Source organism: Macrobrachium rosenbergii, chromosome 17 (genome assembly GCF_040412425.1).
Source record: "Macrobrachium rosenbergii isolate ZJJX-2024 chromosome 17, ASM4041242v1, whole genome shotgun sequence".
Taxonomy (NCBI): domain Eukaryota; kingdom Metazoa; phylum Arthropoda; class Malacostraca; order Decapoda; family Palaemonidae; genus Macrobrachium; species Macrobrachium rosenbergii.
Window position 1 is genome coordinate 14,747,373 of NC_089757.1, and position 21,785 is coordinate 14,769,157.

General features: G+C 35.8%; 1 protein-coding gene across 4 annotated transcripts in view; it reads right to left on the reverse strand.

Moving 5' to 3' along the window:
* The window catches only part of Slob (Slowpoke binding protein), a 449,205-nt gene that overhangs the window by 61,391 nt on the left and 366,029 nt on the right, over window positions 1-21,785 (reverse strand). For all 4 annotated transcript variants that reach the window (XR_010855826.1, XR_010855825.1, XR_010855824.1 and 1 more), the window contains exons 2-4: window positions 9,701-9,873; window positions 2,069-2,211; window positions 488-613 (exon numbers count right to left, since the gene is read on the reverse strand). Coding sequence is in view for 1 of the 4 variants with exons in the window: in XM_067119630.1 (XP_066975731.1) it covers window positions 488-613; window positions 2,069-2,211; window positions 9,701-9,873 (442 nt within the window). In the remaining 3 variants the exon portion in view is untranslated. The remainder of the gene's footprint in view (window positions 1-487; window positions 614-2,068; window positions 2,212-9,700; window positions 9,874-21,785) is intronic.

Here is a 21,785-nt window from a genome sequence, read left to right on the forward strand (position 1 = left end):
TATTATTCAATCTCTCTATGTTTACTATCAGGATTTTCTTTCTCAACACTCGTTCACAACAACAAACTCCATCTCTGTTCAAGTACATTTCCTGTTTTCCTTTCTGCACCCATGCCAGAAACTCGATCGCTCTAATCAGCATTACAAACATTCGTGGTTCAACAGGACAGTTACCTTGATTGATCGCACTGGGCAACAATTCCCATATCAGACCCATGGTAGCTCAACCATCAACAAGTGACACGATTTGAACTTCAATGCTCAGTTAATAATACCAGTCTCGACTCTGGCACCTACTATGAATTCCTTTACAACAACAACAACTGGATCACCGGTCATCTCCTACCAACATCACCAGATACGGAATCCTTCAGACAAACAACGATAAGAACAACCACCAAAATCATGGTAGGTCGCCCACCAACACCTGATACTGGTTGTCTAGCTCCTTTAACAGGCAAAACAACCTCGACAGTTATAAACTTACCCTGTAGATGAGATCCTTTAAGGAGCCTTTGTTGTTGTGGGGAATGACGGTGATGACGTACGTATGTGAGGAAATGTTGGCAAAATCGACGTCTAACACAGGGTAAATGTACGGATGATGTAACGCCTGGAAAGGAATAAAACTTAGAATAAGAGGAGTTCAGAGCAAAAACGACGATTTTATCATCTGTCGTAGGGTTATTAGTAATCCTGGAACGGTCTGCAACATGAATTAAATCTACAATGTTTCTATTCCTTGAAGAAAACTAGACAAAAGTATTTCGTTATAAACTTGAAATTCATGAACTTCGATATATGATTTGTGAATTCCATGAAGAAAACTATACGAACTGAAATATCTTACATCTGCTAGATAATTTACGTATATCAGTAGAAAAACTGATTTTTCGGTAAATCAATAACTTAAATGCAACATTTAAAAATATTTGATACGATATTCAAGTGTGAAATGAAAACAATAAGCAATATTATTTTTACTAAACGACTGTATGAATTGTATTTCACAAAAACAGTGTACTGTCAATTCTTTGTCCGCAATGATAATATACTGTATACTAAGTTTTCTATTTATCGATCATGACCCGCAATGCTCGCATTAACAGTTTTAATCAAATACTAGCCAAACGCGAAAAATACACCCTTAAGTAAATTATTTAGGTTAATTTGTAGATCTAAAGAACAACCTGCTCTTTTAGGAAAGTCAAAGAGCACAGAAATACCCAAGGTCACCTGAAAAAAGTTATTACCTATACGTACCTCAGGTCACCCGGAGAACCACGGACACATGCAAAATAACCCTCGATACACACAATAACGTTCATGCTTACCTGGAATAGCTTAGAGCACAAAGGCAAATATGTGTCACCTTCCAAGTGATTGGACAGACTCGTACACCATCTTACCTGGGAAATCCGGGGAAAATACCTAAAATCTTATATGTCAGGAAAAATACTTTTTTTCAGCTCAATAAGCTTAGAAACAAACAAACGTAACAGTTGGCCTCAGGGCTCAAACTTCAAGCAAACATAGAAGACGTGGCGACTTCCAACAAGAAAATTCCCAGGAGACACTCAGTCAAATATCCTAGTCCTTCTAGAATAAGTTAAATAACAAAATAGCTTTAGAATGCACAAAAACATTACATATACTTACTTAGCAAAACGTCACATCAAAAAGTAGTTCACACACAGACAAAATACCCAATTTCATTTCGAAAAAACCACAAATGCATATAGGAAAATTACCTAAGATCACTTTGGGATTAAAAGTAACTTATTGTATACAGTACCAGAAACAGAATACTATAGTATTTCTACATTTGCAGTTAAAAAAAAAATCAGAAGATTTACCCATGATCATTCTGCGGAATGACAGAAGCAAAAAATCTCAGATTATCTAGGAGATCTCATTTTGCCTGGAAGGCACCAAATTACTTGGAAAAACTCAACTCACCTTGTGAAGCTGCAGCTCACCTGAAAGTACCCAAATCACCTGGAAGACGACGAAAATGAACTCGTCATACCTAGAAGACATGAAGCTCAACTGGAAGAGACCAGCTTACCTGGAAGAGCTCGACAAGGGCTTCTCTGGTAGCGGAGTTGACCGGGATTGGGCATTGCTCGTCGTAAGGCTGCAAGGTCATTAACCTCTCGGTTTTTACAGAAGAGTCTCGGATCATAAACCAGTTCTTGTCGATTCGCGACCCTGTGGAAAATGACAGTAAATCGACGATGTTGACAGTAAATCGACTTGGTATGTTGTATGTTGACAAATCTCATACAATCGACTTGGTATGTTGACAAATCTCATACAATCGACTTGGTATGTTGTAAAAAAGTACTTTGAATAAGTAAAAAAAATTATCTTACCAGGAAAAAATTATCTTAAAGGGCAGTGAAATGAAACATGAATGCAGGTGAACTTTATATAATACAAAACAACAATAAACAAAAGGTAGGGAACTTATTAGCAAGAACTACAAAATTAAGAATATCCAAAATCAGTTTTTCCTCTAAACAGTCATCGAAGAAAAGTATTTTTTTTAAGACAATGTAAATATCCATAAGATCTTCCCATAAGAATATAACGAGATGCTTAGAAAGGGCCTGCGCTGTACGACAATATAAATGGAGTGGGTTTCCAAACATAAATAAAGTAAATGAATAAACAAAGGGTTCGCCCGTCATTTAGTCACGACTCTCACGGCGATGAATGTTTGGCAGCTGAAACCATTATTTTAAAGCTAGCAACAAAACACCACTGATAAGAAGCTATTTCCCTAAGCAACAACACAATGAAAATACATGTTTGCAGTTAAAGCGTTGCAGATACCGAGGTAACACAAGTCAGTATCTGGTACCTGCATGCATCAAACTGACCACAGAAAGAGAGCTTGAAACTAACTCCTTTCTAGTTGAGTTCAGATTTCCATAATTTTGGAAATTAGTCCGTGCATCCTGGTAAAGATCCTTGTCTCCTGATGTGTTCATGGTTATGACGTCAACGCTGAAGACCTTACGGAATAAATACAGCGAGATGGGTCAAAACATACCGAGATTCACGCCATAAAACAAAACCACATCGCCAAGACAGCGGAAGTTGTGCGTCACAAACACAATAGAACTCTATTGGTGTATATTGAAATCATGCGACTGGGTTTGCAAGAACAGACCTGTAATAATGATCAATTAATAAACAAATCAATCACTTCATTATCTAGTCTTCTTTATTAGCACTTAGACTAGAGGACATCGTTCAAAAACTTTAAGCGCGAGTTGTTTGCTCCATACAATGTAAAATCAACCTACTATAATATAATTATTTGCATGCCTACAAACTGTAACTTTCGATGGGAAAATGTATTACCTAATCCTACCTATCTTCATTTTCCCTAGCTTCCCTTACTTGAAGGTACAGGATTAAACCACTGCAGTACTTTTTTCCCGAACATCCCAAGTCACTGCAGGTCTCAAGCCCGGATAAATACTAAGGGTTGGAGTCAAGAAGGGCATCCGTCCGTAAACACCTACCGAAACCGATTATGAGATGAGTCGTTCAAGAAGCAGCTGGACGGAGCTCATTATAAAAAGCGACCCCGACTAAGGATTAAGAAGAAGAAGAAGAAGAAGAAGAAGAAGAAGAAGAAGACGTGGTAACCCCAAATCAGAGTTATGAAATGAGCCATTTAAGATAGAAAAAGATGGAGAAGGCTCATTAAAATCAGTGACCCCGGCTATGGATTAAGCTGATAAGAAGACGAGGTATTTATGCTTCAAAGGTGATTAAAATTATTTCTTTTATGGGTTTCTAATTAAGCGTTTATCTTCATGCATAGCTGTTTTATTAAGCAATGTTACTGTGTTTGTTTTACAAAAATATATTCTATTTGGTTTATTCAGCATCGAAGACCCTGGGAGGTGAAATGCTAGATCTGTACACAAAACCATCAATCAATCATATAGACGGAACAAAGTCAAATTGCTCTTAACCCGCGACTCAGTCATTATATTAAGGTAAATACAAGACGAAAAATCTAAAACGATTCTGAAAGAATGTTCTCTGAGATTTTTTTGATAGGAATTTTCCTCAACTGTCATTTTACAGCACCCATACCGTTTAAATAAATCAAGGTACTTGCAGATCTGTAAGTACCTTGCTTTCTTTAAATGTTAACAGGACTACTTTCCTGTTATTAATTGCAATGTCTTTAAATATAAATTATGCCTCAGCTGTAAAAGGTAGAAAAACAAAGATTCAATCAAGCAAGGAAGCTACCATAAAGGTATTGAATGATTGAATAAAAAAAGCTGAAATCAGACTACAAAAGAGCCTCAAGATTCACACGTTTCAAAAATTCAGGGAGAATGAATTAATACGAAGAGGTGTTCAGAGTACAAGATAAACGCCAAAAGAAAAAATATTTCCGAAGTCAATACATTGGGTTTCTGAATGTCACATTAATTTGTTACTGAAAGTCCAGTGGGTTTCTTGAGTTACTGTGAGTTTTTATGCCAAGGATAGTTAGAAAGTCAATATAACAGTGCCACCTCTTCAGGATTTCTAAGCTCAAAGCAGACTAATATTGTCAACTATAACTTTACAATATAAAACGAATATGCCAAAATATTACAATAGTAATAAAAACAATATTAGTAATAATTTACTCGTAGTTCATTCGCACAGATGTCCCCTTTACCTACAAGCTCCCATTACAATTAATATCTCCCAGATTCGGTTCCTGGTCGAGCCGGAATGCCTTGGGCTCGTTCAGGTAATCTCGTTGTGCCACCGCTGACCTGAGCGGTGAGTTGCGCATCAGGGTAGTGAGTTGACTGTGGTGGGTGACTACCAGGCCTGAGAAATATCCTAAGAGTTTTGCGAAGAATTCAAAGGATAAAACTTCTTGGGTCACTCTCTCCAAGGGGAAACAAGAACCTGGCGAAATAATAACGATAACGAAGTATTTACTTCTGCAACATCCACAAACCTCTAACGGTAATTAGCCAGCCTTTTAAATAAGTGAAGCTGATGCTGCCATACTTCCTTAACAGAGCCAACGAAGTTGTAACCAAGACGGAAGTTGGCGCAGGAATAAATTTGAAGAGCGCGTTCCGATTTCCATGATTATGCAAAGGAATATTTGTTGGCATGTTTTCAATAATTTCTACTCAGCTTTCGGATGTCCAAAGCTTTCAACCAAATTCACGCGTCTCCCTCCCATTCACATCACACAAACACAAACTACAAACGCAAAGAGGAGACAGCGTGAAACTTTTAGTGATCGGGAAATTTCATGAGAGTAAACGACTATGTCAGTAAATGAAAATTCGCAAATCCAGTTTTCTTTCCACCTTAACATCAATTACCCAAAGGAACCTCTGAAAGTGTCCAAAGAATTTTCAGGATACTGTATGACGCTAAGTAGGAGGACATCTAGTAAAGCAGGTAAGTTATTTGAAAGTAGGTGGAAAAACTCCTTAAAACTGCTTAAGCATATTAGGAGACCAAGTTGTCCCACCTGTGTTATGAAGATCGCCGTGGAGCAGATGGCACCATATGCAAAATTTATGTGAGTAATTAAGGAGGGTCTGGACGAACGAGTTTTCCGAAGCAATATTTTTCGCGCTAATAACTTTTGGGCGCAAGGTAAGAATTGCAAAAAAATTTTGTTCGTCAAGGAGTACCCTTAGTTTGCTAACGACGCGTGTCCTTTGCCACTTTCCTACACAAACGAAAAAAGAATGATAAACCGAAATCTCAAACTAAAGTAAGTTTAAATAAGTCAGTAGAGCAAGAGATCCGCATTAAATGATAAGAACAATGAGCAGCAAGTCAAGGGACATTTAAATGGAAAGCGAAGCACTACACAGGATTAAATCTGGGGGGTAAATTCTAAAACAATGAAAATCTTCGAAAACAAGAACCGGGTCCGCAATGCGGTAGTATGTGTGTTTTCGATCTCCACCCAACACCACCTCCTCTTTCCCCCCCTTCCTCTTCTTCCTCCTCCTCCTCCTCTCTTCTTCTTCTTCTTCTCTTTATTCTCCTATCCACGATAAGGATGACAATGACCGCCACTTAAATTTTAAAACCCGTTACATCTACAAACTGTACGTATATGAATGAATGGATATTTTGGGCATAGGCTTGCTCGGACACAACTTTCAAATCATATATATAATCAACATAAAAAAAATAGGATATCAAATAAAACATAAAATCCAGCTTAACGGAGTCTGGAAAATCCTGGGTAAAAATTCGGAGTGGCATGATTATAATATCAGGTGGTTGCAGAAGGAAGTCATTATTTCCCCTGGAATAAATTCCACCTGAACTTCATTCATATATTCGTTCCATTTTCGTTTTATCTGGTTCCGAGACAACTGCTTGAGCTAAATGCTCAAGAAGCGTGAAAAAATCCTGATCTGCGGATGAAGAGAGAGAGAGAGAGAGAGAGAGAGAGAGAGAGAGAGAGAGAGAGAGAGAGAGAGAGAGATTCAAGCAACACAATGCGTTCTTGCCAGGAGTAAGCAACGCATCTCCCTGCTATAAAACATTTAGTCCTAGTCCTGGCTATGAACTGATAAGAGAGAGAGAGAGAGAGAGAGAGAGAGAGAGAGAGAGAGAGAGAGAGAGAGAGAGAGAGAGAGAGAGAGATTCCAAGCAACCAGCTTCTCCTTTCCTGCATCTTCGCCGGGAGAAAGCAAGACATTCTCCTTCAAGAACCCCGAATAATCAGATGAAATGTCCTGTCCTTACCAACTTGCTTTAGCTGCGCTGGAGACTGTAAAGAAGATCCTTCAGACAGGATGCACTGAACCCCGATCCCCCCCAACCCCACAGAACCCCTGACACCCCCAGCCCCTTCTCAGCTCCCCGTCTGCCTCTTTCCTTGTCCATTTCACAACTTGCAGTCACTGTATTAAGAAACTTTTACTGCCCTTGTCTCCAGGCAATTCGACCCAATCTGGAGTTACGAGGTCAGCCTCTAAAACAGGTTCCTTTTAAGACTTGACCTCACTAGTGAATTCTTTCATGCATTTCGAATTCAACAGAGTGATGATGTTGATTTTCTCTTATATCTCAACAGACTCAAGTGTGAGTGACACCCGGTCTTAACTGCAAAATAAGAAATATACGACGATGAGGTACATACGTTAAAAATGTTTAGAAACCAAGGAAATATGTTGACAAAAGATATATAGGAATCGATTTTTGTAAAAACTTTATATTACTACCTAGACAAACTTAAGAATGTTCCAGATAAAAGAGAATCTGTTTATAAAGAAGTTAAGTGTGGTCTTTCGCCAAATGGAAAGAAGTGAAATTATCAGCAATTTTCCATTTTATCATCTTTCCTCAACTCTCGCGCTTGGCCTGAATTGACCTTCCTAAATTGGAAACATCGTTGGCAAGAAAGAAAATTGAATAATATACTTATTAGAGCGTTTGAAAGCTAATGAATCTCCACGACGTGTTTTTGGCTTGTTTGATATGAATGCGACATTTGAATAATAATAATAATAATAATAATAATAATAATAATAATAATAATAATAATTAATGACGTGTCATTGGAAGTTAAAACACCTGAAAAATAATTATTCATTTATAGGATCAAATGAAATGGGAGTAGAGCTTGGGGTGACACTAGGCGCCCTCTGTGTACAAGCTAAAATTATCAGTTCAGCATTGTAGTCGAAATACAGAAGACTGAGGGGTCCAATTTTCCAACGTTTGCCCTTTCATCCATAAAGTTTTCAATAACCGAGTTTGTTTTAGGATGAATATCGTTAACCCCGTAAGTAAGTATACCTTAGTTTAACCAGACCACTGAGCTGATTAACAGCTCTCCTAGGGCTGGCCCGAAGGATTAGATTTATTTTACGTGGCTAAGAACCAACTGGTTACCTAGCAACGGGACCTACAGCTTATTGTGGAATCCGAACCACATTATGACGAGAAATGAATTTCTATCATAAATTCCTCTAATTCTTCATTGGCCGGTCGGAGAGTCGAACTCGGGCCTAGCAGAGTGCTAGCAAAGAACTCTACCGACTCGTCCAACGAGGAACTAGTTAACCCCGTAAAATGAATAGTATGATAAATGGTCTGATACTCTGCATCACAGTCCAGATTGATATTTTGATGGTCATTGCTCTCATATACCACAATGAAAATCCAAGACGAGGTACATGACCTAAGGCACTAATCATTCAAAAACATTTTCTTGCAAAAGCAAATGTCATAATCATCTTGGATGTTCAGTAATACCCCTAAGGGTTTCCGGTTGCTGAATGCGGTAAAGGAATATAGTTTCAAGGGATGTTTTGACATTATAAACGTTGAAAATCGAAAATGTTTTGACATTGCAAACACAATTAGAAGGGTGGTCGTATCAGTTACACAATTCCAGTACAGCAACAAAGGCTCACGAACGTCAGAAAAGACTGACATCTCACTGAAAAGGGAATGTCTAATTTTAACAAGTAATTTGACACAGGTAGTCAGAAAAAAACCAGTAGACAAACAGTCACATTATGCTAGAACTAAATTTACTAAAATAAAGCTATTATTTACAGTAATTTTTTTTTTTGGCTTAACTACAATTTCTTTTATATTGTCAGATTTCTGCAACAGTCAAAACTGCGTGAGACATAGGAGATTATGTAAGTTATATATTGGTCTCAAAATCACGAACAAAATCTTTTAATTTCACTATATATATATATATATATATATATATATATATATATATATATATATATATATATATATATATATATATATATATATATATAGATACATGTATGAAATTTGATTAACGCTACTATCTTAGTCATCGTTTCAAATACCTTCCATCAAGGCATATTTTCATCATGATCCAAATAAATTCCGTCAAACCTGAAAAGATTTACGTCATCATTTCCCTATGAATACATCTCAAGCTGACAAAAGGCAAGATGGAAAATTGTAAATTAAACGCGCAGTCCATTTTTGCGCCGGGACTAATGGACGCGAATCCTATTTCTGTCATCTCCCCTTTTGCTTACAACTCTATTGAACGTGATGGAATCCCAATGCAGCAAATGAAAAGTCAACAACACCACGAAGTCATTCATCTCTAACCCCAATAAAACCGGGACAGAAAAATGGAAAGAATTAAATGAAAATTCGGTTTTTTAGGACACTGGATTATTCGATCTCATTTAGAAATAGTGACGGTGTAAAATTAAGGAATGGGTGTTAATTCGCGGAGATCATTACTCTGTGTGTGTGAGAGAGAGAGAGAGAGAGAGAGAGAGAGAGAGAGAGAGAGAGAGAGAGAGAGAGAGAGAGAGAGAGAGAGGCTCAACAATATCGGTAAGTGTTCGTGTTTGTAGATAATTGTATGCATGAGAGAGAGAGAGAGAGAGAGAGAGAGAGAGAGAGAGAGAGAGAGAGAGAGAGAGAGAAAATCAACCAAGTCGTCCAACCGTCGCGTCTAAGCGAGAGAGACAATGAGAATGACAATGACACTGCGCAAATGCTCTTCTCTGGAAAGAAAGGAAATTGGTAGAAAGAGAGAGGTGGGAGGAATCCAATACGAGAGAGAGAGAGAGAGAGAGAGAGAGAGAGAGAGAGAGAGAGAGAGAGAGAGATAGAGTCCAACACTAAGCGCGAGGAAGAGAAAAAGAGAGAGGCAGAGACTCACCGATATCGTGTAAGTGTTCGAGAAGTGTGTACCGCTGATGGCCTCTGAGGTAGGAACGAGCAGCCAGTGCCGATGTGTCCCGACTCGCCCCTCGGGCAGCTTTCCGCTCCATCTCGAGTCTCTCGCCGGCACCTTCGTCCTCAAGCGCTGAGTACGAGTACCGCCCGCCATGTCTGAGGGAGGAGAGAGAAGAGGAGAGTTAGAATAAAAGGTATTCGAGGTGCCTAGAGGAGGGAAACAGGTGATACAGTAAGGTGGACAAATAAAACGTGTGATAATTTCTAGTTATAAAAATTTGACAAGCCACATTAAAGGGTCCAGCATTCGTGATGCCTGTTGACAAAATACCCTGGGTGAACTTGACAAATATAGCCTTTTCCTACAGTTTAGATGTTAGGGTTCATTTTGCTTTTATAATTTTAAACATCATTCTCTAATATAACTCTACTTTGTTAAAGGGCCTTCATCTTTCTAGCTAATATGCGAAACATTCGTATGTTAGCTATGTTATTATCATTATGATTATAGTAAATGAATCCATAGTGATTTTAATCATTATTATATTGTTTAGTCGACACTAACATCATTAAATTACAAGCACGAAACAATTATTCACGCATGAAATTCTGCATATGATGAAAATGAGTCAAGCTTCACTCTAGAACGTCATTTATTCTATCAGGTATTCATAGCGAAAAATCCAAAATGACACAATATCAAGAAAAACAAAAAGTACAAATGACGTACATCAAATATTACTGAGTGCTGAGAGGTACTGGAATAGGACTCAAATGAAGGGGGAATGTATATATCTATAAAAGAGAGAGAGAGAGAGAGAGAGAGAGAGAGAGAGAGAGAGAGAGAGAGAGAGAGAGAGAGAACGATGGATTAAAAAATGGACTTCAATAGTGGAACAAAGTGTCCGACGGTAAACAAAGAACGCACGTGTGCTCACTTGGCTCCATAGGCTGGGGCAACCTTAATTCATCATTTATTCAAAGTTCCTGGGAATATGGGGACCACGCAACAGAGAGAGAGAGAGAGAGAGAGAGAGAGAGAGAGAGAGAGAGAGAGAGAGAGAGAGAGAGATGTGGACAATTCTATTAGCGAGCAAACATTTACATAAAGAACAAGGTAGGTATGAGAATTGGTTTCACCTAAAGCGCCAATTTACAAACGTGTATTTCTGATGGGGCCTTCTCATTGCATGGTAAAGCCACATCACTTTGAAGTAAAAGCGTTTCACTTCGAGCGGAGAACAATTGAAATTTCAGAATGTCATGAGAGAGAGAGAGAGAGAGAGAGAGAGAGAGAGAGAGAGAGAGAGAGAGAAAATGGGGGTGAGGGGGGAGGGGGATTTACTACGCGTGTAATCAACAACGCAACCTGTGTCTAATAGATATCTGTCCAGCAGCTTTTATGAAACAGATTGCTGGGAACTGCAATCAAAATAGAAGCCTTCACGTTGATAACTACAAATATTCTATTTTTGCGGTGCTTCTAAAATGAGCTTAAAATTCTCAGGCATTGCGTCAACGAGACTGCAATCCTCCGCCAAGGCTTAGCAATAACCCCCTCCACCACCAAAACCCCATTATCTAGTTCAGAATCTCTAACCGACGGACATTCAGACAGATAGATAAACGGAAATATATATATATATATATATATATATATATATATATATATATATATATATATATATATATATATATATATATATATATATATATATATATATATATATGTATATGTATATATATATATATATATATATATATATATATATATATATATATATATATATATATATATATATATACACACACACATATATATACACACACACACACATATATATATATATATATATATATGACCACAAAGCTACATTATAAAATCAAGGTTATAGACACTACCTCTACTTACGTACTATAATCATAAATATTCCCTGGATTCAGAAAATAATATGAAATTACAACTCCGAATCTCCCCTCCACCCAAAAAAAAAACAAAAACTGGGAACCACCCGGCCAATATGCAAATACAAGGAGCATACGCAAATCCGAACAACGGCTTCATGATATGACGAAGCACGTGCCGAATTATAAACGGGATATAACCGGGATATAATTTCCAGCCGGGAATCGCAAACACTTATCATGCAGAATAGCGTTTAAGCGATTATATCCGGCAATCGGCCATGTCGCCCAAATATGCAAACGGAGCGTTGAACCATTCCAATTTCCATTCCGAACTGCGGTGATTAAAGGCCGGAATTATGTTAATAACTTATGATATTAACTTCAATTATCAACATTTGTTTTTATCAGCTTTTTATTTATTTTCGTATTTTCACTGACGTTCAGATATTTTTTCCTGTAATGTATCCTGACTTTATTGTGATATTAATTCACTCGGGACATTTTCAAAGGTTATTTAAAGGTCTTATTTGTTATTTTGCATTTCAGTAAGTCCACAGTTTGAAATAATAATAATAATAATAATAATAATAATAATAATAATAAAATCCGAATGGATGTTTCTTTTTTGTCCGCCCCGAGTAGGGGCGGGGTAGGTAGAGGATCGGGAGGGTAGGGGAGACATGACACATCCACCCTCCTCCTGCAAACCCGGTTGTCCGCACCGGGTGGGGGCGGGGTAGGTAGGGGATCGAGAGGGTAGGGGAGACACGAAGGGAAGCGCCGGGTTCTAGCGCAGCGTAGCGCTTGCCATCACGCTTGTATTAATAAAATAATAATAATAATAATAATAATAATAATAATGTATTCACAATTATGTTTTCAATTATGTCAGTCGCCAAAACTGGAAAAGACAAAAAGTGAAAATTACAAACAACTCAGAGTACACTCCCCCTAGCGTAACAAAAAATGGCGCCATTCATCTATTTCTTTATCCCTCTCACAATTTAATTAAATTCCACTGAACCCATGGCCCATGGCTTCAAAAAAATTCCTAGAAATCTATCAGTATCTTCAAAGAGATATCGTGTGAACAGACAATCCGCAAAAGAAACAAACTGACACCAGTGAATATATAATGACGGAGATTTATATATTCTAACAGATAAATGATAACAAACGCTTATCATCGCATCGATTACACATCACTCGGTTAATTGCATCAAAATGGTGTATGTAAATGATTAATTTGCGATACTTATTATTATATGTTCTGTAAGCTTTCAGGCTTCATTATGACTCATTGCTACTTGAACGACGTCAATATGGTTTGTTGCGTGTTACTTGCATTAGTGACAACTTACAAGGCAGAGTTAACTGCTAATCAGTGATCATCAATCATTTGCAGTGTCCGTACGGCAGAAATGATTCCAGAAATGCACGCTGGAATGGTAATGGCACTGTAAGCGCAAACATGCATTTTATTCGTATATAATCCTCAATAGGTTATTTGGTCTAATTTTATACAGTAATCACGCCCACGCGAACACATTACAAGGTCAATGTCTATATATATATATATATATATATATATATATATATATATATATATATATATATATATATATATATATATATATATATATATATATATATATATACATATACACACACTAGATCTTGTAAAGTGAGTGTGTGTGTGTGTGTGTGTGTGTGTGTGTGTGTGTGTGTGTGTGTGTGTGTGTGTGTGTGTGTGAACCTTGTTTAGCTGTTTTAACCAAAGTTACCTTGAAAAAGCTGCAGCTGTAAGTGGATATCGGCTTGAATGTCAAAGTTACGCATTTCAGTATTGGTATTTAGTCTGTTCTCAGCTCAGATTATTTCTTTAATGCGTGTAAAATCATTGTGATAAAAAAAAAATCAGAGGGCAATATCTATCACCATATGTATTTCAAAATGTAAAGTGAAAGAAGCAAAATGCATAATTTATCCCTTCATTCCTTTATTTCCATACGTCTGGAAAAATTAAAATCCTATGCTTTATATATGCAGATATAGAAACAAAAAGTGAATTAGACAAATTCTAGTCAAGTTCGCCTGAAATCCGACTGATGTGAAGAATTCTTAAACATAAAAGAAGAATTCCATTAATTCACCTAAAATCCTTTTGGTGGAGAACTTCTCCCTCGTGACCGAGTTCCTGGAGGAGATTACAGGTAACAAGGTCAAAATCACAACCTGTGGCTCTAGATATTTGTTCTAAACGCCAGGTATAGCATTCTTAAATAATTTTAGGTTTTGATTTTAAACCTTTGATTTATCACCTTCGAGTGTGAAAGTCACCACCAATGCATTCGTACACCAATGAAAGCTAACGATTTCATCATTTAATAAAACATGTATTTCTATGATTAAAGTCGCTGAAAAACAAATTCCTAAGCAGATAGGAAGTCTAAAAATAAGGGCTGCGAACGTAAATTTCGGCTTAAACCCAGTTTATTTATATTCCCTTGCATGCAGATAAATCAGCGGTCAGACTGTGGATCTAATCTGCCCCATGACGTCAGACCATAAACAATACTCTCCTGATTGCAGCCGAATGTGACCCTCGAGTTCTTCCTCTCGTTTTATTTAGAACGAAGTTGACTCTTCTTGCCCTTCGCCAGAAAGAATGGGAATTCGGTGTCGTAAAAGCGGCAGAAAATCTGTTAAGTTTTCAGTGGTGCAGTCAGTCTCTCTCTCTCTCTCTCTCTCTCTCTCTCTCTCTCTCTCTCTCTCTCTCTCTGTGACACACGCACTGCGCAATTATCCTGATCTCCGCATTTTTTCCATTATACTGGCAATTTTTACCAAGAAGAGCAATGAACTGGACGTCTATGCTGCATTTAAAACAAGTAAACAGCGGTAGAAATTATAAATTTATAATACAAAAAACATAACTGAATAAATTTGAGCGTCAATTAATAAACGCGCAAAAAAAGGTCTGCTTAAATCTAATTCTCGAAAAGTTCCTTTAAGATCCACGTCTCCTCCTTAATTCCTATAATGTTGTGACCCGATTTGGCTATGCTTGCGAAATGCCTCTTGGATAAGAGGGAGCCATCATAAGTTTGGGAAGGAGGTGCTATCACCCCTTGGAGAGGGGGATGCTATCATCTCCTTTCCCCTAGGGAAGGGGCGTCATTGCTCCTTAGGGTAGGGGACGTTATCAGCCCTTAGAGAAGGGCACTAGCGGATCCAGAAAAATTTCATGGGGCCACCAATTTTCTTATATATATATATATATATATATATATATATATATATATATATATATATATATATATATATATATATATATATATATATATCAATTTTATTATTTTTTTCTATAATAGATTTTTTTCCCATCTTTATATTTCTCATTTATGTTATTATTATCCAAATCTTCAGTATTATTATTTTGTCATTTTTCATGGGGACGTGCCCAGGTGGCCCCCCTGAATCCGCTAGTGGAGAAGGGGTGTTATCAGCCCTTAAAGAAGGGCGTGTTATCACCCCTTGGGGAAGAGGATGCTGTCATATCTTAGTAAGGGGTCTCCTTTCACCCCTTAATGAAGGGGATGCTATAATCCCTTAGGAGAGGAAACCCCTTACCCCTTTGGGAAGGAGTTCGACACCCCTTGTGGCGTGAGGTGCTGTAACCCCTTTGGAAAGGGGGCCATACCCCTTTTAAACAGCAATGCTCCTTTTTGCATGGAGCCAACCGGGTTGGTCCAAGAAGTCTTTTGGAAAGCATCCAATGTCTGCCTCCTTCTGTTGTGACCTGGTTCCTATCGCCTGAAACTGCAAGACCTTCTTCCTCTTCCCTCTTATCGGTGTTATCATCGTCTTCTCTTCTCCCTTCCTCTTTATTCTCGTAGTTTTATGGGGCTTGGCGTTGGGCCTTCCTTGACGTCCGGCTCCCTACTTCATCGTTAATGCCTTCTTTTGTCTGTTTCTCTCTTATTGTGACTCATTTTTCTTTATTTCATTCTCTCGTTTCTTTCTTGTTTAATTTGTTTCCTCCTCCTTATCATAATTATTACCGTCTCTTCGATATCACTCTTTTATCGCCACTACGTTATAGCTTCATTCTCTAGTTGCTACATTTTCCTCTCGTTCCCTCGTTCTCACCATCATCATCATCATCATCATCACCTCCCTCCCCTTCTTTCACTGCGGTTATTTCATGGTTCCATGCTCTCGTAATTATCGTCTCTCTTCTCTTCCTCCTTATCATTAATACCATACTGCGCATGGCCACATTTTTTTTTGACCGATTCATTTTCCCAGACAGATAACGATGGACCTGTAGATTTATGGTTACGACCCCCTTTTGTATTCTGCTACCAGACATTTTAGGACGGATGAAATAGGACACACGACGGAATGGAGGTCTCTGATTATTATCGGGGTTATTACTGCTATTACCAGAAACATACAAACATGCACAAATGTCACTCAACTGGAGGCAAGGTGTCCTTGGCATAAATTGTCTACTTGTGAAGAAGTGAATTAATATAACAAAGGCAAATCAATCTCCACACACACACACTATATATATATATATATATATATATATATATATATATATATATATATATATATATATATATATATAAATACATACATACAGAATCACAAATATCGCTTCATATCGAATTCGCTATAACCTGGGAATTACTTACACAAAAGTATTTTACAATCGATAACATAATGTAAAAACCTGCTAATGACAAGCAAAAGTTCCCACAACATACGAAAACGCATTGTCATACTGTTCCCTCTTGTATGAAATAAAAGTCTGTATAAAACGTATGTCTGGCTTCTCCGTTTCTCGCTAGAAAAAGAAGGAAAAGGATGCAACACGCCAACAATGATAATTTTCCTCTTTGAAAAAGGGGAAAATAAAGAGAAAAAGCAAGGGAAAACAAAGAAAAACTGGAAAATGCAGAAAAAACAAGGGAAAATAAGAAATGGAAAACAAAGAAAAAAAAATGGAAAATAAGAAAAAACAATGGAAAATAAGAAAAACAAGGGAAAATAAAGAAAAAAAAAAAGCAAGGGAAAATAATGTGATATACACCCAACTTACCGAATGCATTCAGTGTTGAACATTAGGTGGCAAACCTAGATTTCTAAGAATTTATTTGTTAGAATGTGTTAAAGTTCATTAAAATGTTAAATAATTAGTTACGCTCGTCCCCAAAGAGAGAGAGAGAGAGAGAGAGAGAGAGAGAGAGAGAGAGAGAGAGAGAGAGAGAGAGAGAGAGAGAGAAAAGTGGTGCATATTTTATATTTTAAATACAAAAACAAGGAATGGTAACTATGAAGATACCTTAAACCGATTTCTATTATTGTTACTAAAACAACAACTATTTTAATTGCTGTTGATAGTTTTAAATAAAAAAAAAACACTGACTTTGCAAATCCGAGAAAAACAACGCAGCGTGCTCACGCACCGACGCACCAGTAAAACGTTAACCGCGGGAGAGCGTCACTGGCTCCAACAACAGCCCCGAGCAGGAATAACACAAAGAATCCCATTTCTTGCACGAGGCAAGCAATTTGCGTCGAATACGTCACCACAAAACGCTGCAACCAGGTCTTAATCAATATTACCCGGGTGTATGGTCGTCCCCAAAATTTTCCATTTCCTTTCGTGTAATTTGCCAGCAGTTTTGGCCAGTATTTATATGTACACTCAGTCTAGTATATATATATATATATATATATATATATATATATATATATATATATATATATATATATATATATATATATATATATTATATATATATATATATATATATATATATATATATATATATATATATATATATAATAAAGATACTGCAAATGTTGCTGACATATTAAAATTTTTAAAGGAGCTGCAAATGTTGCTGACAATTGGAAAGAAGTAAACTACAGGAGTTAAAACTCAAAAGCAACAGAAACAGTCTGAATGTTTTTTTTTTTTTAATTTTAGTCTGAATTATTATAGAGCGAAAAATTTACAACTTCACAGAGCCAAAGAGACACGGTCACTCGGCAGATACACGGTACAAAAACCTATAATATACATATTGTTTCTGTGAAGCCAGAATTTAAACCAGATTAAAGCTTATGTGAATAACAGGATTCAGTTTGAATGCAAAATATGTATTTATTGCAACATAAACGGAAGGGTGTAACACGTGTAACTTATTAAGACCTTAAAAATACAGGATATATATTTTTATATCAGCAAGGGTAATAAACTCAACTTATTGACATATGTGTGTCCCTAATTATTTATTTATAATATTTCTCTTGATCTGGGATTTTGGTTACAGGTAGCTACGTTCTGAATCATCCGCCAAATATAAGCCTTTAATCCTCGGAAGTAATTAATAACTAACTGTGTTCCGAGCCTGTATCACCCGCGTATCATTATCAATTGTCTTTGACTTACTCCAACATGCGAGTCCTTCGGAAATTTTGCGCATTTGCAAATTATGTAAAAATTACGTAATGCTACTTTCTCCATGTAATTGGCAATCCAGTTCAGTATGAGAAACAACGCGAGGTGTATTGTAAATTATTATTATTATTATTATTATTATTATTATTATTATTATTATTATTCGGTAAGACGCAGGGCCATGAACTTGTCTGACAAACTTTCGGTGATTAAAATGGTCCTATACCCTGAAGAAGCGAAATCAAATAAATATAACCAATAATCAATAACTGTTAATCATTAGCTCTAAAAACGAGGAAAAAAGTTATATGAGACGAAAAACAATTGAAAAAAAAGATAAAAACTATACTGGTGCAAGCCCTAAAAATACCTCGTAAAAAGTATTTAGACTGTCCCAACATAAGACCCGGCAGGAAGGCTTATTTAAAAAGATTTGTGCAGACTTTATCTGGATGACCGATCGACTGCTGTCATCTGGGAATTCAAATATCGATGGTACCAGTTTACACCGATAATAATGATAGTACTAATAGGAGCAATAATATTTACAGAATATTTAAATATATAATTGCCAAAACATTTTCAACGGATATTTGTAATCCCAAAAAATCAATCTAGATTTTGGCAGATCTGCATAGTTTCATTTATCTCATAATAATAATAATAATAATAATAATAATAATAATAATAATAATAATAATAATAATAATAATAATAATAATAATAATAATAATAATAATAATAATCCACAATTATACAGTAAATATATCACTTACATTTTAACGTTAGCAATGATGAGGAACACCGTTCAAGTGTTCGAAAGTCTTTGGTTTATTTTACATATTTTACACAGTAATATATTTACTATATAATTGTGGATTTTTATTACACATTGTTTTTCACGAAACTGTGAATCTATTAATAATAATAATAATAATAATAATAATAATAATAATAATAATAATAATAATAATAATAATAATCAGGGAATGAATACAGTCTGAACTTGGTGCAGAAATCCAAACTCGAGGGATAATGATAAGAAAAAATTGCAGCAATCCACTCAATTGGTTTGCAGGACAAGAGTATAATTTTTTTTTTCCTGGGGGAGGCGGGGGGTCGGGAAAGAGTGGAGGTGGGGAATGGGGGACAAGGTCAACTTACTGCAGTGACCTGTGCAGCGCTTTGTATCTTGAGTTTCACCATTAAGGCAATATTCGGAATTGTCGAGGTTATTCGATGTTCAATTTCGGTGCAAAATGTGGGTGATGATGAGTAATAACAATACAAATGAAGTCTTGAATTTGGAATGAAATTACTGATTTCTACATATTTTTATATCATAATAATAACAATGTTGTTATCGACAATATCATAATTTTAGTCAGAACATATATGATATTGGTTCCTCTACGTACACACACACACACTCTCTCTCTCTCTCATAATTTTAGTCAAAACATATATGATATTGGTTCCTCTATAATTTTAGTCAAAACATATATGATATTCTCTCTCTCTCTCTCTCTCTCTCTCTCTCTCTCTCTCTCTCTCTCTCTCTCTCTCTCTCTCTATACGAAAGAAAAGCCAAATTCAAATATAAGAATCCTCATCCGGGTAAGAAATATGAATCAGTAACTATGCTGCGTAATTAGCCAATGATTTTACATTAAAGACAATTTAATAGCTTCTGTTAATTGACATTACTCACTTATTTGACCGCACAATAATAAAAGGGTAATATTCGTTAACTGCTGCAATTAACGGTAAATAAATAATATTCGTTAACTGCTGCAATTAACAGTAAATAAATAAGGGGATATTAAATGCCATTGATTTTTAGCGTAAATTTTTTTACATTATAACATTAAGTATCTCCCGTGGAAATTATTTCCAGGAAAAACGCTAAAGAGAAATATGTGCACTACAATTTCATTTATTTTTTTACACTGAAGAGATTGAAACTCAAAAGGGCACTGAAAATTACGTTTTACCTGAAAGAAATTAAACATAATTAAATTCCTGCATTCTCATCCATCTCTTTACAACAGAAAAGTGAATATGCGACTATGTTGTTTTTGCTGTCCAGCTCCTGGAATATTTTCTATGAAATTTTTATTAGGATGGTAAGGATATGAAAATTATATTGCCAAAATATTTAGGTTTACTGTAATAAAAATGTGAAAAACAGGAGGATTTTTCCTTTTCACTATATATATATATGTGTGTACATATATTAATTATACCTACATACACACACACGTGCACACACAAACACACGTGTATATGTATATATACATACGCACAAAATATACATACATACATATACATATACTATATATATATATATATATATATATATATATATATATATATATATATATATATATATATATATATATCTTATATATACATACATATATATATATACCCATAGTAAATACAAATATATAAAAGTATATATGTAAATATATGTATATACAGTATATGTATAGTATATATATATATATAAAGAAATATATATAAACATATAAATATAAATATAAATATAAATATATATATATCTATATATATATACAGTATATATATATATTTATATATAATATATATATATATATATATATATATATATATATATATATATATATATATATAAACATAAGTCAGTCCGCACTATTATTTTTGCATTTTTCGAACATCATCTTTGCAAAATGTTGAAACTCTTCCACTTAATCTCCATCATCTTGCAAGAGCGCAGCGGAAAGAAAGGCGTCCTTCCTTCCCCCTATTTTACTCAATATTCTATCTACAGCGTCATAAAGTCCCCCGTCTCCCCTCTCTGCCACGGCTAATTCCCCGTGATTACGGCATCCCCGCATGGGTGCATTCATCACCTCATGACCTCCCAAATTCTTATTATTGCGTCAGGTTTCGTAACAGTTGGCCTAGACTCATGCGATGTGTGACGTCACTTACACCAGTGACGCCATGTACTGTGTGTGTGTGTGTGTGTGTGTTTGTGTGAGAGAGAGAGAGAGAGAGAGAGAGAGAGAGAGAGAGAGAATCATTTGTGGTTTTGAGATCATGGTTGCGACCAATTCGGTCGTCTAACTACCAGGTGTTTATTTACTGCTAAGTTCAGAAGTGGCCGGCTTCCCGTTTGCTGCCCAATATGATGCTTACTTTACACATACACACACATATATATTATAATATATATATATATATATATATATATATATATATATATATATATATATATATATATATATATATATATATATACGCATTTTTCTAGCACAGCATTTTTTATTTTCTTCAGTGGCTAATGCAAAGATGACAATCCAAAAGGCAGCATGAGAAGTGTTTGTACACCCAACCTAAAGTTTAGCCCTACAAATTTGCCACGTGTGCATTAGCACCTTAAGCGCACACACACACATACACACACATATATATATATATATATATATATATATATATATATATATATATATATATATATATATATATATATATATAGATAGATAGATAGATATGGATAGACATATAGACAGACAAATATATAATTATATATATATAAATATTCATTTATCTATGTATATATACATATACATATACAGAGGGGTGGTAGAAAAATAATTCCACAGGAAAATACATCCACATGCACACTGCATGA